Source organism: Venustampulla echinocandica, assembly GCF_003357145.1.
Source record: "Venustampulla echinocandica strain BP 5553 chromosome Unknown scaffold_2, whole genome shotgun sequence".
Lineage (NCBI taxonomy): Eukaryota > Fungi > Ascomycota > Leotiomycetes > Helotiales > Pleuroascaceae > Venustampulla > Venustampulla echinocandica.
The window spans coordinates 1,119,508-1,140,748 of record NW_022474207.1 but is presented as its reverse complement, the minus strand read 5'-3'; the positions used below and the strand labels follow the sequence as shown (position 1 = coordinate 1,140,748).

Below are 21,241 nucleotides of genomic sequence, written 5' to 3'. Positions count from 1 at the left end.
GGTTTGCTACGCGGCCAATGTCTCTCCTGATCGACCCTTGGCTGGTTCCAGTACCGGTATTGTTCATAGGCAGTTGCAGATCCGGCAACATATGTGTAAGGTTTTGGAAAGTACAAGGAGAACGCAAGTGGGGTTTGAGTAAGGAGAGCATGATTGCATTCGATCTACAAAACTGCAATAATTTCTGGGGCTAGGAAAGAGCCAGTATTAAATGGTCATTTTATGTCAGAGACAGAATTTCAGAAGGATGGAGTTGAGAGGATGAAATGAAAATTAGTGAATGAGAAAATGTGAGAGGAAAGTTCAAGATGTGATTAATTCGTTTGTATCAGTCTTGATATTTAAGATTGTACTCTTCCTTCCGTCTTCCGGAACCATTACTGAGCAACCACTTATCGCCACCTCTTCCAAGGAACTACAGTTCAACACAACTTTACCTTCCTCGCGTCTTTGATAAAGTTTGGGCATAACAAAAACGTTCTCATCAAGAACAAAACTCCTCGGCTCTGGTAAGTCTCAAAAAATTCCTGAAGATCAAAGCTGATGAGTTCAAGAACAGTCTTTGGACACCACCTTATCAAGCTCTTGACCCTTCTCTCTCAGAGTCATCAAGACTGATTCCAGGCTTCAACTTGCCATCGGCCCAATCAGCAAAGTGGAGGTTGCAGAACACAGAGATCTTATACTCAATTGCGCTCAGTATCGACATGCTTACGCTCCCATCATTGTAACCCTAAGGCTGCTTGTTAAAGGTGTGATGGCAGAACTGGCTGGTTCTTGAATGAGATGTAGCAGCAGAAATGGCTGCTTGTTCGAAGGATGCAAAAGTGTGATAGAAGAACCAGCTCCCGGCCTTAGCGAAGAAACGGTCGAAAATGGCTTTGCCTTGTTTGGCATAGGCCTGGCGGCAATTATAGCCCAGCTCCAAGGGCTAATACTGAAAAGATATATCGCAAAGAAAGGAATCGAAAGTAACGTGTACAAGAGTGTATATGAGGATAGAGGCTCTAGCCGACTCCTTGCGTCGATCACCAATGTGAAAGAGTGAAAGTGGTTGACTGCGAATCAAGGTTTTGGAGTTATAGCTGCCTAGGGAGAGAATAAGAATACACGCGCGCCCAGAGCCCCTTTATCCCTTTACACCCGCATCCACGTGACGTAGCCACGTGACGCCCGCCTGCAGTCCCACCCCACCATAGTAGAGATAATAGAAGTAGATTAAGATCGACCAAGAAACAAATTTAGATCTTAGTCTGACTAGTCTCAATTGGGGCTAGTGCAGCGCCAATTTATTGGGGATATTTATTAAAGCTATATACACAATTAGAAAACGTTTTTTAATTGTTTTAACAAATGTTCTCTACAAAGTCACGTGTAGTCATCGGAGCTCAGATGATCAGTCATTTGAGCACTGCCTAGAGTAGACTGTGAACAGTGAAAAAGATAGATTGTAGAAAGTAACAGCTTACATATAATTACATGTTAAGGAGGACGTGAGCCTGCTACAATATGCGTCTCCGTTTGGTAATGGGGCTACTATTGAGGCCCGAAAGACCAGAAACACCAGCTTGTAACCTCCAGAGCTTCAATAAACGGAACGTCGGTCCAGACACAGTCTTCCTAGACTTGTTTGTAAAGACGTAGTTACCAAACCAGGCTTGAACAGCGACCTTGTCACCTGCGGTAAAACGAGAGACATCTATGTTGTCGCCGTCTTGATCGTTGTTTGTAGTTGTTCCGTCGAAAGTAGCGGGAAAGGGTTCTCTAGGTGTGAAAGACGGGAAGGTGATATCCAACTCGGCCTCCTTAATACGTAAGGGATTTGTAACAGTGAGGTTTCTATCCCGTCGACGAATTATAACCTTCAGAATCTCCAGAGATCGCTCTTCAACTTGTAACTATAAAGTAAACTCAGGCTTGTCCTTATTGAAATTATTACTTGCAGTCCTGAGTGTTATAAAAGGACCGAGCTGGCCTAGGAGGATAATACCTAGGGGTCTAAGTTCTTTATTATCGTATAAGTCGCCAGGTTCATTACGAGCTAGCTACTTTATTCCAGTTCTATTGAAAGCCTCCTACGAAAGCTTTGGATCTAGACCTTCAAGATTTCCAATATATACCTACTAGCCCCGAAAGTGTAGAAAGTTAAAGACGCTATCAAAGTTCAAAGCTGGAGGGGGAGTCGCTAGTCTCTTATTCGAAGACATATATAATGAGGGAGTGAGGGCTGAAAGGGGAAGTTCTAGATCGACGGAACTAGATTAGTAAGGCCTAGAGTAGATGCTGTCCGAGTAAGGCGGCATAGAACTACGCAGCGCCTAAGAAATTAGTATAAAGAAAAAACTAGAAAAGTAGAAAACTTACAAAGAACCGATCTATAATACTAATCGGATTATCTTCGGCATCAACGGGCTCTATAATAAGGGAGGTATCCGTAGTCTTTCCGGTAAGAGTTCTACGAGTACTAACTATCGTTATAGTAAGGATGTGTTATCGCGGAATAGTAGAAAGACTAAGAGGATTTAACAAAGGATCTACGAACAGCAAGGAAGCAAGACGGACATAGGAAATAAGAGGCTATATAACAGAGGTAGTGATTTAAAAAAGGAATATATGAAATAGTAAGTAGCGGTATAGTGTCGGACTGCTGTAGTACTAAATGTCAGAAACCTCGTAGTAATTGCTGCAAAGGTAGAGAAAAGCAATATATCATATTTATATCAAGAAATAACTGATTATAAAGCAGATATGACACGTAAAATGAAGCGAAGAGTAATACTCAAAGTTAAGAGAGTCGTCTTCTAGTAATATCAAGAATATGAGGAGCTGTCCCACAGATTAATCGTCTGTTACTCTAGAGCCTCAAGTCGGGACAATTCAATCTGGAGATCCGGATAAAAGTTAAATAAAACATCTTCAAACGTGATAAATTCTCGCAACCAGACCCCTGACAGAGATTTGACCCTCCCAAGCTGGATATTAATCGAGGTCCACTTACTATACTAATCGGCGCTACGCTACTTACTAACGAGGAAGTCCAGAATGAGGCAGACGAACATACTACTTTGGCTTTTGTAATCAATGAAGGCGAATCTAAGAGTCAGCGGAACCTGATATCGGTAAAAGAACAGACCTAGTATACTAGGAATCTGACCCTTTATCTGTACTAGGAAGACAGGAACTAGACTGTCAAGAATATTAGAAAACGATAAATTATAGTCATGTACAGGTCAAATCAGGACACAGAGCAGAGGAACTGTATATGGGACAAACTAGTTGTCAAGTTCTATCTATAAAGCTGTTAATATAATTAGTAAGTGGAGTTTACAAAAGTAATCTTCGTTTATATACTTTGTACGCTAGTATCTAAGATGACCTCCTCGGCAGTGCCCCTTATACTATTGACTAAGCTAGCATATATGTTTATGTTCTGTTGGAGTATAATAAGTATACTTTTCGTAAAAGCAAAGAAGCCTAGGCTTTTCAAGTAACTTTCTTCACCGACTGAGTAGATCGTCCGGAGCAGTGCGAGATAGTCCAGATTTGTCCTAGTAAGTGCATCGTGCTTAGCGGGAAAGAGGTAGATCTTCTGACTTTGCGCTTCGGCAAATGCCCAGAGATGTACAAAGTTAGCTTGCTCCCGGATGCGATTGAGTCGTATAATGGCCCTCTCAGGTGGAGTCTCCCTATTGGCGATTCTGTTCTCGGTGGTACACGAATTGAGAGTAGCGATGTGTTGAGAGAAGTTGCAAGATCAGAATAATATAATACTAGGTATAGAACACGTATAGTAAAGAATAGTGAAATATAGTATATCTTGCAAAGGCCTTAAAAGATATATCCTCTGGACAGTCCTTACTCACGTCGCCTAAATGTCCACCTATGTTAAACGGAAATAAAGTAAAGAACGCGGCTGTAAAATAATTAGAGTCTGTAAATGCACTTATTGGGAGTAAGTGCTGTATCATCTTGTAAGATATATACGGCAAGCGAGAGCTATCATTTGGAGCGCCTTCCGCATCATCCTGGGCATCAATAGCACCATCTTCCTTTGGCTGTGAATAGCCAGAACTTTGCTCTTGGAGGATGGCCTGAAGGCTTGCCAAAGTAGCTAGGGTGGAGTTGAGATACTGACCCTGAAGGTCAGAGAAGAAGGACCCGCTGAGAACATTACCAGGTTCGGCGTCCTCTACCTCTGTATCTAGCTCGTTCTCAAAAAGGCCATCTTGTAACAATATAACGTAGCTTTCCCGTTCGTCTTCTACCGGAATATCTGTAGAGCTTAGCTTAGAACCTAATGTGATAAATGCGTCTCTGATCTCCAGAGGAATGTAGTGATTAGGCCAAGAGTCCAAAATAGAGTAATCGACGACTACTGACTTGTAGACGGGATTATTAGTATACAACTATAACAAAGTATTCACGACCTTTGCTTTATCGACAGAGTAAAATTGTGCAAAGTTCTCTTCCGACGACAAAGTCCTGCGGTCTTAGCTGACAGTAATCGTTATATGATCTCGCAACTTTGCAGTAGGTAAAATCTTCAGAAGCTTACTCGGATCCTGCTTTACAGCGACAGAATGACCGCGACTTCCCTTATAACTAATCACCCTTTTTAGCGCCAGAAGTGAGTTTTAAGAAGATACTAATAACATGAGTCCGTGCTATAAAAGCTTCTTCGACAGTATTGAGATTCTTCAGAGCCTCTGGGTAGTCTTGACAGAATAGACAGTTGACAAAGTTACTAGCTGAAAGTAGAAGGATAGCCCTTTTAGCAATCGCCGAGCTACAGGCTGTGCACAAGCTGACTATATCGCCTTTGACGGCGCAATAGTCAGGGGCCGTCTTCGTCCTCTGGGGGAAGTACTATAAGCTGTCATCTCGGAGACCGATGCTCACTATCTCATCCTCCTGGAACTGGCCCCTACAGAGTCCACATGGTAGACGTCTCGAGGCATTTGAGATCGCCTTCTGGTAATCCCTCATACACCTCATCTGGATATCGGAGGTGATCTTCTCTGGGAAAGTGGTCGAGGCTTGCTTCATATACTGGTATTCCTCATCTAGGAAAGAAGGGAGGACACCATCGAAGGCAACGATACGTCCTTCTGTAGGTGATTTCTGCTAGGCCTCCTGAGCCTGAAGCGTAGCTCTAAAGCGCTGAATAGCCCGGATGCTGGCCTCATCACGCTTCCTCCTGTCTTCGTAACGCTGTTCGTCCTGTATAGCCCTTGTAGCTCTTCTCTCATCAATGTCGGCCCTCGTAAGCCTCGGGCGGCCTAATACAGCCGATGGCATAGGGTTAGTGAGCAGCCTAGTCTGGCTCTCTCCCTCCTCCCAACTTCGCTTATCTTTGTTGTATAGCGCGCCCCTGCCCCCTATCAAGCTGTTCCCTCTCCGTCAGGCTTTCCCGTTCGCGATCCTCTGCCTCTCGAGCCCTCTTCGCCTCATGACGCAAAATAGCCTGCATACCCGCCTCATCCTGGGCCTGTCGGTCTAACCGACGCTGGTCGTCTTCCTGGTCACGCAGTAGTTGCTTCTCTTCCCGCGATCTCTGTGTCGCTACCCTCTGCTCCTCTCGTAACCTATAGTTCTCCGCATCCTAAGCTCTCCTAGCTTCCACGGCAGCCTTTCTACGCAAAAAATCTAGCGCAGTCTCGTTGTCTCGTCTTTGCTTGTCTAACCGGCGCTCCTGCTCCTTTTGGACACGTAAGGCCTGCTTCTGATCCGTCTTTCTGAGCTTTGCCAGCTTACGTTCCTCAGCCTCTTGAACCTTCTTTGCTTTAGCAGCAGCTTCATGGCGCTCATGTGCCAGTAAACAAGCTCGATCCCGGGCCTCCCTCTCTCTACGGCGCTGGTCATCCTGCTGACGAGCAAGCAACTGCATCTGCTCACTCGCTCTAGCAGCGGCCTCACCGCGAGCTTGATCCCGAGCCTCCCGAGCCTCCCTCTCTCTCTAATCATCGCCAAGCGACGCTCCTCTACGCGCTGATTCCACTCCTCGGCCGCAATTTCAAGGGCTCGAATTTTCGCGCGCTGCTGTTCAATCCTTATAGTCAACTCGTCCCTACCTTGCCCCTTAGTACCTAGAATCGGTTCAACCTGCAGGTTAGAAGGAGTAGGTGAGATAAAGGGGGACATTACTAAAACCTTTATACAAACAGTAGCTACAATAAGAATATAAAAAGGCAGAGTAAAAGCATATTGTCAATATAATAATAAGAGAGTCTCTGATAATAAAAGAACAATAATATAAAATATGAGATACATAATAGTAAACTAGATAATAATAGATGGGTCGAGACAAACCTGCCACGAGGCCGAAACACTCTATACAAAAAAGAAATATTCGAGCCGATTTGCATAACACGGGAGGAAAACGGAAGGAAACACACCATACAAAAAGGAAATATTGAAGCTGATAAGTATAACACGTGAGGAAACCGGAAGGAACAACGGCGAAAACGTAGGGAGAGGACTGTATACAATTTGTGGCAACGCCAAGACTAGACCAAAAAGGACGCTAGTCAAAGGTTAGGGATTACTAATTTTTAGGACGAAGGTTTGGCCGAAGCGCCCGCCCTCTCTTCTTGTCGAAGAACCTTCTCTCTGAGCTTCTCGGCTCACATGGGTGCTAGCCTGCGGCTCACATGAAGCCTTCGGAATCCATTAGAGCATTAGAATTTAAAAGAAACATTGGAAGAAGCGGTGGGTAAGTTGTTAAGTGGATGAAATGGACAAAGTTTCAGACATATATTACATAATACTATATATCTTTTTAGAAATAACATTTCTAAAACTATTATATACTAAGATTTATCGTTAGCTCTTATTTAGTTTATTAGAAGCTAGCTTTGGCGAGGTTGGGTTGTTTTGTTACGAAAGGGGTATAGCGTAAGTGGTAAGCGAGGCTAGTTCTGAAAGATCGTTTGTCCTGAAACTATTGAAATATACATCTACCGTCCTAGCATTTCAGCGGTCAAGGCCACCTGAAGGCCGAGGACTGCCTTTGCAAGGCAAAGTCATGAGTTACTTATGATGGACGACAGCTGTGCCTACTGCCCTCCCTCGTTGGTCTATGATGACGACGAACCGACAGCGGATGAACGCGAGGAGCTCCACAAACCATGTTCGACGCGTCTGTCTCAAATTCTCAAGCTGAATCCATGTATTCTTCCTGCCAACACTTACGGTTTAGGCATTTGGTAACTTGTGTGGAGGCTAAAACTCGTAGCAGATTCCTGTTCGCTCTACGGAAGAGCCTAATTGTGGAAGATATCGTGGCAACACAATGCCCACTTTGCCGCATAGTAAATCATATGATCTTGAGTGCATTCAACTTAGCACACCTTTCGTATTCAGAAAGAACACAGTCCACTGTCGTCCTTGACACAAGAGTATCCCAAGAAAAAGAATAAGGGATATCTAGTATCCTCTCGGCAGAGATCTACGCATGCTATAAGGATGGAGATTCCACGTCATACACCTGGATAGGGGATCTTCACGTAAGTGACGTAAATGACGGTATGGCTTGTCATCTAATTATCTCGCCGCTTTGCTAACAAGGTGAAGCTACCACTTTACCCTGTGTTGGAGAAACGGTTTCGTGGACACACTTGAAACCCAAGATAGCTGAATGTTATGAAAAGCACACTGGGTGTCGGCAAGAAGTCAAAAGGAGGCTACCTAAAGGATTCCGAGTCATCGATGTTATCCGGCGGCGGCTTGTCGAAATTAAGGACTCTCGTTTTGTTGCCCTAAGCTACGTATGGGGCTTAGATACTCGGTCATCTCTGCTTACAGCCACTCGTGCCACCATTGACGGGATGCTGCATCGGATATGCCCCGCACCATAGAGGACACCATGAACGTCTGCGTGCAATTGGGTGAGAGTTATCTGTAGGCAGATCGTCTCTGTATCATACAAGACGATGGGGAAGACAAAAAAAACCAAATTGGCGCAATGAACGATATTTACTCATCAGCACAGATTGTACTAATAGCTGCCTATGGTGATAGCATGGACTTTGGAGTCCCCGGCATTAGCTATCGGCGGCATGTAGTCCAACACCATGAAGAAATCTTCGGTCTTCGAGTTACAAACATCATTCGAGAAGTTGAAGGCGACCCTCTCGCTTTATGGCATACTCGTGGATGGACTTATCAGGAATCCATTCTCGCAAGAAGGCGGGTATATTTCACAAATGTGCAAGCCTTCTTCGAATGTGGGCAGTCGGTCTGGCATGAGGACCAATACAATGCTGACAAGGTCCGCAACGAGTTCGCCTCCCATGGGCTTATTACCCCTGACGATGGTTCACGTTTCGATGCCTTTGTACGACATCTTAGGAATTACACTTCCCGGATGCTCACATATCAATCGGATGCCTACAATGCTTTCAGTGGCATCTCCAAGTCGTTATATGAAGGCACATTTCTTTATAGTCTTCCTCAAGTGGACGTTGACCGGGCGCTGCGATAGTACCCTAACATCGGTCATAATACTGTATCTCGTCTGGAAAATCCGGGGATAATTTCGCCTACTTGGTCGTGGTCTTCAGTCATGGGTCTTTTGGATCAAGTGCAATACCAAGCAACGAGATTGTATGGGACGTTAGTCCCTGGTATAAAAACGATGGCTCTTCTTCTCCCCCTGATCTGCTGGAAGCCGCCAATATCCATATCGAAACTAATATGGACGATGATTGGCGGGTTTACATGGCCATTGCCTGTAGCGAAGGATGCATAGCAAATGTATCGTTCCCTATGTCACTGAAAACCAGCAGCTTTGCAACCGTACGGGAGAAATTTAGTATCCGTTGGCAACGTTACTACGAGTTCTGCAAGGGAGCGGTACAATCAATTCCGATGGCCGTTTGACATCGACAAATGCCACCTCCGTTGCCTCCCAATACAGACACATTTCTGAGAGACATGAAACCGGGGGTCATACTAGGAAGGGCCCAAACAGCATTCCTTCGACTCGCAGAGAGGCAGTCGAATTTTGGCCTTGGAATATTACACTCGGGAGGAGAGTTGGTCGGCGAACTTTGTGGAGATGTAACTCGACTTAAAAGAGAAGTAATATCTCCTCAATACGACAAGGATACTTTGTACGAATTTATTGGAATTTCGTTATCGGGCAAGCCTATTCAAATTTACTCGGGCGAAGAGCGGGAGACGAAGAACTATTTCGACATGGATGGTAACTCTCTAGGTATGTTGCTCATCGTTAACTTATTAATGATTGGCTGGTGAGGACCGTATGCATACCGCCGGGAGCTTGGCTGGATATATCTTACTGACTGGGCCAAAACGCACCGAGAAGGGAAGATAATCCTGCTTGAATAATGCAAGTATTTCATCATAGTGGCTTCAAGGTATACCGTGCACACAGGAGTTCTGCATGACGACGTGACTTAGGAAAACTTATCAGCGCGAGTAGGATATGTCCTTGTCGCCGAGTATCGAGGACAATGAAACGAAGAACTGCGCAAGGAGTCCGTAAACTGGCAACGAAACTCGAATGCTAATTCGTCAAATCTTATCAATTTCAATGGAGAACCCTCTCTTCAACATTCACCCATCTCGATTATCCTCTTTAGCCTTGCCATGACGTCTTAACTCCCTATACCGTAGAAACCCTTTTTTGTCTTCCAGACAACAGGCATCAGAAAAAGTTATATTTGGACAACATAGGAACTATAACCGATTCTCGGAGGGGGCAAGAAGAGGATACTCTCTAGCTGACTTACGGTTCTCAGGCCATGGCTTAGGGCCGCTTAGGCTATGCTTATATTGTTTAGGCACCATTGAGCTACCGGTTAGCTACCAGTAAGCTCACGGTGAGATCATCGGCTCAGGTAAAAGCTGCAGCTCCTCACGTCTAGCGACTGGAACAGAACTAGCGAAAAACAAAAGCCGTGTATGACAACTTTACAAGTTTTCGTTTATAACTGCGTTTTGAATGTGAGGTTAACCCTTAGTCAGGGGTATTCCTCATCTCAGTGTATCAAACAACTATGTCATTTCTGCAAACTACTATCGAGACAGAGTAACTGGACTGCCTGCAGCCAAATACGGGCTGCAGGTTTATGAGCCTAATCTAAGTATACTGTCTGAAGCTCAGACATAACCTGTTAATAAAAGCACAGTAAGTGACCATCGGACCTACCTTTTATGTTAAGGACGACATTAAGTCGCACGGAGACGAATCATCCAATAATATTACTTGCCACACGCCTTATATATTAGGGCGCAACATATGCTCGGCATAGTCTACGAAGTAAAGAGCGCATCGCTGCGCAGTCAGTAGGTATACACCCATGTCTTTTCCAATTCATCAAATTTTCCCGTAGTGCCACAACCACATCTTAAAAACGACGGCTATGCAGCTTATGTTCACAAGTCGGCTGATTAGCAACCGATAACTCTCTCAATTTGCAGCTACAACTTCCAGTAAGCTTTTACTTTGCGGGGTAGTATCACTTATATTGCCATTGCAGAGTTTGGATGTTAGTGAAAGCTGTGAAATATCTGATTATGGTCACTGTTACATTGGGGGCCGAGACTCACTCAATTCTCGAATATATAAAGGGCTATTCGTGAATCGCTATTATCAAGAACAGTTTGCCATTAACGAATAGCTTCTTCAATATTCAGCGCGACCATGAAAGGCCTCTTTGCAACCGTCTTTTGCCTTTTTAGCGCGGCGGCTGCTATCCCAGCCACTACTCCACTCGAGCAAACCCACGAGGCGGATCCGGTACGCATCCTCCCCTACAGGTGGCAATGGGAGATGCTCAAATTCCACGGACCGGGCTGTCCAGACTTCGGTTCGAACGCGAGCTATGCAACCAGGCCCACGTATGGACAGAATACTATGGATGGGTCAGAAATCTACCTCTGGTACTTTGCCTATCCAGGTATCAAAGCCAAGATCGGACCTGGAGTTGATGAGTCGGAGACTTACACTTGGTGCCATACCGAGCTGAAATACACAGAGAATGATAATACCTACAATCAAGAGCCGACAGCGAATTATCGCTTAAGAGCTCATAAGAATGGAACCTCGATAATGGCAAATTATCAGCTGGATAAAGGAGTTACGGCGGAGTGGAAATTCACGTACTATCCGGAAGATGCTGACGAGGTACGAAATTTATTGGCTTCTCATTTTCCTCCGTCCTTACAGTCACCTAATCTCGAAGAAATCAATTTCAAGGCTGTTTATAGATCTAACGTGAATTGCTAATATGCATTTAGGTTGTGGACGAAATTGTCATTCACGGGCCATTAAATAACCGCAACAGCTCTACCTTGAGCTGGTTTACGGAAAACTCTCCAAAACCCTATCCAAAATGGAATTTGCCAAGTTGTGGTGGAGGAACAATCCGCTATAAAACTGAGCTGACTATTACATCAAAAACATCCGAAGGAAAAGGAACTGTTAATTCAGACATAACAGATGCGCAATCCGGTGGTACAAGGGAGTATGGAGTTCAGCAAGGTGTGAGTTACGATTGGGAGCATTGCAAGAAATGAGAGCTAAATAGTGCCGGAGGAGGGAGGGTATTTGAAACGCAATGGGTTGACTGGGCAAGGGAGAATAACGTTGGTTGATAACTGTCGTTAACTGAGAACAAATGAGTCGTTCGAACCGCTTAGTTGGATAGTTGTAAGACTATAAATTCAATCGAGTCCGGCTTCCAGAGTCCAGGCATACTTGAAATAAATCATTGTGATGATTATGTGCCGCGATCCTACTGGCAACGGTCAGACCGTACAGGGGCCCAAAAAACGTCGCCTCTGTGATGGCTGTCAGAAATGTGCGCTTCCCAGATACTCCTGGACATTGTTACTGATCTACCCGAACAGTAGAAGTTCCTGGCGACGTGTATAAATAAATGAATAGAACCGCTGCGCAAACTCGTTATCCGGATAATTTTATGCACGAACGGGAAACAGCCTAATCGCCGGACCGGACGTAGACCAACCTGCAACGAGTAATGAACCAAATTCGGTATCCCGGGCGTAGTCAGCGGTCACTGAGGCGGGACTGTACACGGTGATGTGGTGTGTTTGTTGATGTTGTGCTATAGTTGTCTGAATGTCTCCAGTCAAACTGGGTATTTCTCCCGAGACGGCGCATATAGTGCAAATTATTTTAGAGGCGGATTGTTTGAATATATAGATATAGTTGGGAAACAGAAAGTGCGGTATTGGGCGATTATTAACTGCTATATGCGACCTTACATTTAAGACTTGACCCAACTTAACATTTCAAATCACTTGACAGAAAGTCGAGACTCAAGACCGTCAATCAAATGTAATAGCAAACGGGGATTATATTAGACTAGTTTCTCTTTACTTGGCAATTCCAATGTCGCTATTACATCGAATAAGAGTAGCCAGTGTTCGTAGAAGTTAATATAATTTTAAATTACTTTAGACTTAATTAGCTTCACTAAATAATTGAACAACATCCCTGTAACTTGAAACTGCTCTGATTTGATCTATACTATTCTTTTAGAGTCTTAGACTCCGCAAATTATATGAAATTATCTATTAACAGTTATTAAAGAGTACTATCGTACAAAGTACATATTGAAGTATACCTTCTTATAGTAAAGATAAATTAAATAAGTACGCAGTAGATAACAGATTAATACTACGCTTTAATAAAGTTAGGAGGCACGGATCTAGCCGGAAACCCTTGTTAGGGGACGGAATGGGTGCCTAGCACTCTGCTACGAAAGTGTTGGACACCAAAATGGGGCCGTATCGGAGATGCTCAGATGCTCAGGCTCTACCCCGGCTTTGCTTATCCTCGGCTCAGGCTAAAGCGGGCGCTGCTCACGCCCAGAGACTAAAACGGAGCCGGCGAGAGATGAGATTAGTGTTTGACCTACGTAGTGTTTAGCATTTCCACCTGTGATACCTAATTCTTCTTCAAGAATATTCCCCCCAAATGAAACCTATGAATCAGAAAGATCTTGGGTTTTGAGAATTTGCGAACTCAGGTAAATATTCTGCCCAACAGAAAGATCGATCTGTCCAAAGAGAAGCTTACCCTCAAAAGATCTCCCAAAGATGGGCCAGGATCAGAATCATTGGATTCAACCGTTCGCGCAACTCGATTTACAGTAGGCACACTACGTTACATACCTACCGGTATCCACGCCACGCCCGGCATTTCACTTAGGTCGTGGTATACCATTATTATATCCCGATTTGATCACCGGGCTGTGCTGTGGCGAGAGCTGCCTACCGTGATATTATTCCTCAGGAAGCCACGTGTGGTGCAGGACCAGGTTCCCGATTTGCGTGCAAGAGAAACTAGCAAGATCTCACTTAGATCAGAGTCACGGTGCTCTCATTCCATATGCTGTGGGTTATACAACTACGGAGCTGTTAAATCGTCTCTGCATTCATATGCTTTCAAGTTTATCCCTTGAATACACTCAACATTTCAAAGCCTACGATCTCCAACCCACGACCCTCTAGGATCGCTCATGCTTTTGAGTCGTGAAGTCAGTCAATGGTCTAGTTGCATCATATGTCTCTGATCATTCTCGAATTCGGGGCACGGCTAGAAGTAAAAGCAGAAACGCATGGTTGACTACTTTATTCGATGCCCGATACGGCATTATGAAATCCGAGCTCATCGAAAGCACCTGACGGCTCTGCACTAGACGCATGGAATGCAGTCGTAAATGGCGTTTTCGGCGTTGCACACGATCCGGGATCCGGGGCCCGTTCCAACAGAGATGTAGCTAACATGAAGGAATATCACTTCTCGTCTGGAAAGCTTTAGATGCCGAATGCGGGTAGTGGGAATGCTAAAACTGGGCGGTGTGAACAAGTACCTCTTGCCACGGGCCGTCCACGAACCTTAAGGGAGGCTACTCCGCAAAGGAGTAGAGATTTCCCCACGGTAGAGTTTCCTCTCTCACTTTATATACAAAGTAGCAGAAGTTCTCGCGCTGGTGGTACTTCAATATAGGTGCATCCTTGTGGCGTCGTAGCGAATTGGGCTGATTTGACGTCACAGAAATACCGTATCCACGATCGGCAGCCGCCGCAAACGTCGAACATCAAACGCTACATACCTAGGTAGGTACTCCAGGACACGCCGAAACAACGCAACAAAGTACGAAAGCGTGTAGTAAACATTATTGCGTAGAAGTACCGATTGGAATATGTTCCTAATCCATAAATGCCGGACTGCTAACGTCCAGTGGGGAATCGGGCAGATTGCTTACCACTGACAGGCTTGAACAAAAGGTTACATCATGAGAACTCGAGGAGTAACATAAAACCGAAGGCAAGAAGGAATGCCTCTCGAGAGGAGAAGCTTTTACAGGTTTCTGTATTTCACAGCTTTCTCATATACTTGCCACGTCATTTCTTTTTAGTCTCCTAAATGCAAAGCTCGTTGAATGGCATCCTAGGATTTCGTGGACTAAGATGTAATTGAAAGCTCTACCTTTCGTCCTCTTTAGCTGTCTAACATTAGTTAATGACCAAGATCCAACGGCCGACTCACAAGAGGAAGCCGACGCACCATCATCATCATCATCCACCCACCAACCGCATAGTACATCAACATCAATACTAGAATTGCCCATCAACCAACCACGCCTTGTGACAACAACAGAATCCAAGATGAGCGCTTCGGTAGCTCAAGAGAATTATCTAGGGTCAGCCTCTAAGACCAGCAAGATCGAAGAGACCGGCCGGATCAATCAAAAAGCAGACTCCACGGGCAAAGTCATGAGCACCCACAAATTTACAACACTCCAAGATGCCACCCAACAATCAGCTGCAATGTTTCGCACAGAGCTTGGATCTTCCTCTGAGCAGTTCCTCAGCAGCTGCCAATCTGTGGAAACATTCTTTGATGTTATTGCAGGGATACGACTTCACCAGATGCCCCATCACAGTTCTCGATGGGACAAAGTCCTGAAATGGGCAGAATTCTTCGCGACGCAAGTTCAGATTTACTCCGAAATGGTGTCCCAATTTGCAGACCACGCAAATCAAGCGGCACGTATGATTTGGGCCAGCTCATTGTCTCTAATTAAGGTATTAAATCTAACTATTTACCTCCTACATTCGCTGATTATTTTTCAAAGCTGGGACCAAAACACATTTCCATGCTAGAAAAGTCATTTGGAGTCTTCTACAGCTGTGGCCTTACACTCGGCTTTTTCCTTCGCCATCATGAGCCCTTACGCTCTTCAGAAAAACTTCAGCTTATTACGGCTGCATCCTTTGCTGATCTACTAAAGTTGGTAACGGGCGTAACTATTGACTACACCCAAAAGCAACTATGTTGGTATTCCCAAATCAGACTCCTTAGCCGGCGGTACTAATATGGTACGGTAGATACTCGCTTTAGTGCACGTGGCTTCGATGAGCGTTTCAGCCAGACGATTGCCTCTTTCTTCTCTCATGGTGATCGCTTTACTGATACTATATGGGCGACACGCCTGCAGAGCTTAGCGAAGCCCGGTGGTGAGTATTGTACTGCCTGAAGTATACAGGTGTAGAAGGTGCTAATAAATATTAGACATTTCTGTTGATCTCGTTCGAGACTTCTTAATGCCCCATGATACGGTTACTCGGCGGCTCGCCGTGACTCGATTCATCCGAAGGCCGCGCGCAGACTACACCTGTGAATGGTTCTCCCGACATTTAACAGACTTTACCCAAGGCGATAAAGCGACCCTGCTTGTCACGGGAAAGCCAGCCTCGGGAAAGACGGTCCTATCTGAATGGGTCGTTGAGCGACTTCAATCCTTTCACGGCCGGCGAGCATCAGAGGTGATGATGTACACAATTGGTGGGTCAAATGAGAGGTTGAAATTCAGGAACAGATACTAATGCTGAATAGATCCCGATTTGAAGACCGAGAACACATCACTGAATGTTGTAAAAGGTCTTCTTCTACAAATGCTGCAATTGAGTGTAGGGGATAATGCGCTTTATAAGTCGCTATCTTTGGCCTACAAACTTTCCGTTACAGGCAGTTCTACTTCCCAGGTTGAAAGTGCATTGTGGAAAGCCCTAGAAGGCGGCCTGCGCAGTGATCGGAATCAGGCCATCATCGTTGATGGTATTGATGATCTGAGTGGTGGTGAAACTGCTAGCTTGAAATTGCTGCAGCAGCTTAACTCTGTCGTTTCAAAACATAGCATGACGAAATGTGTTGTCTTCTCTCGACCATTTTCTTCATCCATCTCCAAGAGCTACGGTCTCTTTTCTATTGAACCAGAACATACCTCCCAGGATATGCACTACGTCGCAGAATACTCTTTGCCCACTACCCCGAATTTTGAGGCGCTGGTTAAGGAGGATCGTACAAGCCTCATCTCAACTCTCGTGAAGGGGGCAGCTGGCTCCTTCGGATGGCTACTACAGGCTCTTGAAATTCTCAAAGCAGAGAAAACGCCAGAATCGACCCTCAAAACTGCCAGAACTTTACCGAAGACGTTGCCCAAGCTCATCGACCTGACCTTGGGGACACTTGATTTCAAGCATCGTGAGACAAAGTCAATCTTGGCATGGCTTCTTGCCGCTGAAAGGCCACTTCTCGTCGAAGAAGTTCGCCAATTGATGGAACTTGACACTTCAACTTGCACCCATACGCCTCGTTCGACCAGAACCGAGGATGAGGTTGTTAATGCCCTTGGCCCGTTCATTGATATTCGAGATGGGTTCGTACGGTTTCGCCACAATACCATCAAGCAAAACCTTCTCGATCGAGCAAAAGCAGTCACAGATTATAAGAACACGGGCCCATTTCCTTTCAGCATCGAGGAGGCTCACTACGACTTGACAATTCGAAGCATGGCCTACGTCAAGATTAGTATGTGTCTGCCTCTTGCCTTGTTTTCTATAACTGACCGTCTCCAGACTTAACACGCGATATGCAGCCAACACTAGAACCGCTGAGCCATTACAAACTTGACGAGCTCTTCAATTCATACGAACTCCTGCAATATTCTGCGCGGTACTGGTCGTCGCACTTTGCGGCCTCTCCAATGCACAAACCGACCACCAAGCACAAAATTCCGGCCAATTTCAAGACGTGCTTCCCCCACTCTACTCTGCTGGCCATGATTGAAGGTTCATGCTATCAGTTCCAATTCCCAATCACCGATGCACTCAATCACTGTCTCCACACCCTGTCTGTTCGCCGCTCAATTCTTGCCGAGTCTTCTGAGCCGGTTCTCCAGACTCTTCTCAACCTTGCCCGCACATCGCAGGTGACACTCAAGCCAACTGAGATTAACGGGTATTACTACGATGCCTGGAAGCTAGCGATAACCCTCAAGCTGACAACCGTTGCGATGACTTGTGCTCATACATACACTGAGATGGCCTCCTCCATCACGGCAACAAAGAATACGGAGATCACCACTTGTCGAATTGAGATGTTGCAATATATTATTACAATTCAGCGAGAAACGGGAGTTCATGAACGCGAAACCGTTGGCTACTTGGAGCAGCTTGCTACCATCTACAGTGAGACTGGCGAGACTGATAAGGCCACTGCGTACTATAAAGAGATCTATGAACTCAACGTTCGGATCTACGGTCGCAATGCACCAGAGACTCGCCGTTCCTACCAGAATTTGACCTCGACGGTTCAAAAGTCCAACAGGACTGATGAGATCTATAACATCACAAAAAAGGACTACGATGAGGCTCTCTACACCTTGCCCTCGACGGATCCCAAGCGCATCTCTTTGACCTGGGCCATGATCGAATTATACGAAAAGCGAAAGGACACTCGCAGATTGGAGGAGACCTTGGTGACCTTATGGCAAAGCCTAACTAGAGCCACCACCAGGGACACAAAGGTCCAAGAGAGCAAAATTGATGTTGCAATTAGCTATGTAGAGTTACTCAAGCACCAGAAGCGCACCAGGGAGGCAGAGAATATTCTTCGCACTCTCTGGATCGATCTCGAGCAAGAGGACGAGTCAACAACAACAATTACTCGCTTAAAGGTTATTGGTGATCAACTACTGAGCGTTGGAGCAGTTGATACGGCACGCTCGGTATACGCCAGGCTTTGGGCTTACTATGTAAAGATGGGAATGCAATCAAGCGCCGAAGCAACCTCCGTCTCCAATGCACTCAACCAAGTAACTCGGGAAACGACGACTGAAACTTCTTATGAAGTTATGACTCGGGTGGAGATCTTCGAGACCACACTCGCAACAGGAAACACCGAGACAATCAATACGACAACTGTGAAGAATGCTGTGACCTTGGTTGATATTTATTATCAGCAGGAGAACTGGAAAGAGGTTATCAGAGTCGGTACCATCACTCTGGGTAAGTTATGGCCAGCATTCAACACCAAGGAGATCAAGGCTCCGTTGCCATCAACATACTACTCAGAGACGATTGAGATAATCAACTGTTTGTCATTCTCTCACGTCAAGCTTCACCAAATTGAAGCTGCCGAGTCTATTTATCTGAGGGCCTTTTACGCTGTCATTGCCACCCTTAATTCTCCAGACGAGCTTCTAGACTCCTCATCGACAACCCTGATTGATTTCTATCATACACACGGTATGCTCGAGAAGACGATAGTCATTTATAGAGATTTGTCCGAAGAGATCCAGAGACGTCATGGCAAGACAAACCCCTTGGCCATTAGCACGCTTTATACTTTGGGTGATATGTCCATGCAGTTAAACGACACCAAGGACGCTGAGTTCGCGTACCGTGAGATCTATACCAACCTGACTGAAGGATCCGGCCTAATTCACAGAGATGCAATCAAGGCTTGCCTGGCTCTGTGTACCATCTATGAGCAACTACGACAGTACTCGTCCGCCCACAAGGTGTACTCATCAATTTGGCATACATTCATCAAGCATGGAAAGGACTATGAGCTGCAACCAGCATTCGCTGAGAATCTTTATCAGAAGTATGTCCGGATCCTTAAGCAGGACGCTAAGATGGACTATGCGACGCTTCACCAGCTTGCTGTTGATTACCGCAAGGCTTGTGTTAGGTTCTATGGCACCTCGAGCGAAATTACACTCAAGGCAACATTGCAACTCGCCGGGATCAAAGAGGAGTCTGACCAACACCGTGAAGAGGCTATCAATCTGTATGAAGAAGCCGACCAGAGGTCCAGAGAACTCCCAGAGGGGGAGATATCCGAGCCAACCATGGCGGCAATCGTGGCAGGCCGGAAGAGGATTCCACACCTGTACTCGATCTCCAAACTCTCAACCTCCCCACGAGCACTCACTGTGTACTCGCAGAAATTGCAGTCTGAACAGTCCAGGGATGGTTATGCCCATCGCGGTGCATTGAAGTGGCTGAGCCTTCTTTCTATTGCTCAAGCTAGGCAAGGCAGCAAGGAGTCGTCATTGAACGCTATTCATACCCTTGAATCCTCCATTTTTTATATTCTCAGAAACGAGAAGAGTTCTCAGCGACTGGCCGACTCGGGCTCTAAGATTGCTGAGATCTACTTGAAGGCAGGCCTCAAGCCCGATGCCGAACAACTTCTGGGACAACTCCGCAGCCAGGCTGTCTTTGGGGTTTCCAATGTAAATCAGAATCTTGGGCTCGCAGAAGGCGAAAGGATGGATCCTTCAACGTGGGTCTTCATCGTCACATTCGGCGTAACCTTAGCAGGCCGGAAAGAACCCGTCTCTTCTGCTATGGCCGACTTGATTAGTGAGCTCTACATCTATGAAGAATATAATCGGTCAATCGCGCAGAAAGCACCTTTCCTGGCGACACTGAGCTCTGGGTCGCGTCTCTTGCAGTTTACCAGAAGTGTCAATGATGTCTCGGGCACTGCTAGAGTTGAAACCGATCTCCTCAGATACTTCTCCGCCGGTTTAAACGCCCCAAAGACAATTAACAATGCCATTCTCGCAGAGTTCTTACAGCTGGTCCTCGTCGAAATCCATAGACAGGAGCCCGACGTTTCTATTTTGAAGATCAGCAGTGAGGCCGTCAGTGCATACCTAGACAAGGGTAGGTTCCAGGAGGCACACGATCTAAGCTTCTTGCTCGATCGCTTCCAGCAGTTCCAAGGCGGGTATAACAGCCTCGAAAAGATTGATTTGGGTCTCCAAGTGGCACTTGCTCTTGCCGGCCGTGGCAAGGTAAAGTGCCAAGATACGAAGATCCGCACAATGATGCTCGAGCTGTCGCAAAGTATCACGAACCAGATCATGAAGACGGTCCGTTCGAGTCAGATCAACATCAGCGATGTTCCTATCGACCTGCTTAACAACGTCTGCGGCTTACTCGGCGATTATCAAAACATGGATGACCTAGAGGTAAGTGCTCTCCAAGCTGACCATGCCCAAAAAACATGCTAATAACTCCAATAGTGGATCCTCACTGCGCTCTGGCAATCACGCGACTCACAACCAACTTGGTCAACGTCTACCGTGGTGGGCATCGGCCGTCGCCTTGTGGAGACGCAATTCAGCCATGGGCACCAAGACCAAGCAATCGCCCTCTGTGAAGACATTTGCTACAACCTACGGCGCGTATGGGGCGCCCTCGACGCCACAACGCTCGAGATGCACATCCTGCTATCATCCTTCCACACTGCAGCTGGCAACTACCGTAAAGCCATGTTGGTTCACGAGGAAGTGCTTCGCGACACCGTGTCCGACAAGGGCAGCGAGCTGCCTCTAGCAGAAGCATCCAAGATCGCGGTCCAGCACCTAGAACTCCTGAAGCGAGCGTACCAAAGACTCGGCGGCTGGGACAAGGAGCCGCAGATGTATGTTGACTTGTACCACCAGATCGCTCACGTCTTCGGCTCCGAGGATGCCTGGAGAAAGTCCGCGCCGGCGCCCCTGGAGAAGTGGCAGGCGAAGGGTGCGGATAGTTTGGGCATCTGGACCAGGCCCCAGAGCTTTGAATTTATTAGAACGAGTACCAGGAAGCACTCTAATCACCTCAGGAGGTCGAGCAGGCCATGGAACTTCCGGCCGAGTCACGCATACAGCTCTCAGTCCGTCGCTATAGCTTCAGGAGGCGGTTAACCTATGAGGGGTAATGGTTTGATGTATGGATGGTATCGACTTTTGCTAGTCTTGATGATTAGGTTATACGACGCTATTATCTACGTTGTTTGAGTTATCATCAAACACCCCCTATCCTTTCGGCTATCTCAGCCTCTTCCTATAGGTCGTGTGCAAGATTGCCCTCATTAAAAAGTTGCGAGTTTGGCCTA

At 46.0% G+C, this 21,241-nt stretch overlaps 5 protein-coding genes across 5 annotated transcripts; 3 read left to right on the top strand and 2 right to left on the bottom strand.

The window, feature by feature from the left end:
• Positions 1–1,502: 1,502 nt before the first annotated feature.
• BP5553_04729 (uncharacterized protein) lies at positions 1,503–3,059 on the bottom strand (the record flags this gene model as incomplete). The annotated part of the gene is made up of 3 exons (XM_032013352.1): positions 1,503–1,898; positions 2,365–2,468; positions 3,026–3,059. The coding sequence occupies 3 exons, from the start codon at positions 3,057–3,059 to the stop codon at positions 1,503–1,505; spliced, it is 534 nt and encodes a 177-aa protein (XP_031869952.1).
• Positions 3,060–3,483: 424 nt separating this feature from the next.
• On the bottom strand, positions 3,484–6,141 carry BP5553_04728 (uncharacterized protein; the record flags this gene model as incomplete). Its single annotated transcript, XM_032013351.1, has 7 exons — positions 3,484–3,770; positions 3,860–3,942; positions 3,985–4,379; positions 4,900–5,108; positions 5,473–5,585; positions 5,685–5,956; positions 5,986–6,141. 7 exons carry the CDS (start codon positions 6,139–6,141, stop codon positions 3,484–3,486), a joined length of 1,515 nt encoding a protein of 504 aa, XP_031869951.1.
• A 1,822-nt stretch (positions 6,142–7,963) lies between these two features.
• BP5553_04727 (uncharacterized protein) lies at positions 7,964–8,482 on the top strand (the record flags this gene model as incomplete). The annotated part of the gene is made up of 1 exon (XM_032013350.1): positions 7,964–8,482. One exon carries the CDS (start codon positions 7,964–7,966, stop codon positions 8,480–8,482), a length of 519 nt encoding a protein of 172 aa, XP_031869950.1.
• Positions 8,483–10,669: 2,187 nt separating this feature from the next.
• Positions 10,670–11,544, top strand: BP5553_04726 (uncharacterized protein; the record flags this gene model as incomplete). Its single annotated transcript, XM_032013349.1, has 2 exons — positions 10,670–11,152; positions 11,266–11,544. The coding sequence occupies 2 exons, from the start codon at positions 10,670–10,672 to the stop codon at positions 11,542–11,544; spliced, it is 762 nt and encodes a 253-aa protein (XP_031869949.1).
• A 3,123-nt stretch (positions 11,545–14,667) lies between these two features.
• BP5553_04725 (Uncharacterized protein) lies at positions 14,668–21,050 on the top strand (the record flags this gene model as incomplete). The annotated part of the gene is made up of 7 exons (XM_032013348.1): positions 14,668–15,087; positions 15,138–15,336; positions 15,391–15,519; positions 15,575–15,847; positions 15,899–16,873; positions 16,921–20,330; positions 20,385–21,050. The coding sequence occupies 7 exons, from the start codon at positions 14,668–14,670 to the stop codon at positions 21,048–21,050; spliced, it is 6,072 nt and encodes a 2,023-aa protein (XP_031869948.1).
• Between the last annotated feature and the right edge of the window lie 191 nt (positions 21,051–21,241).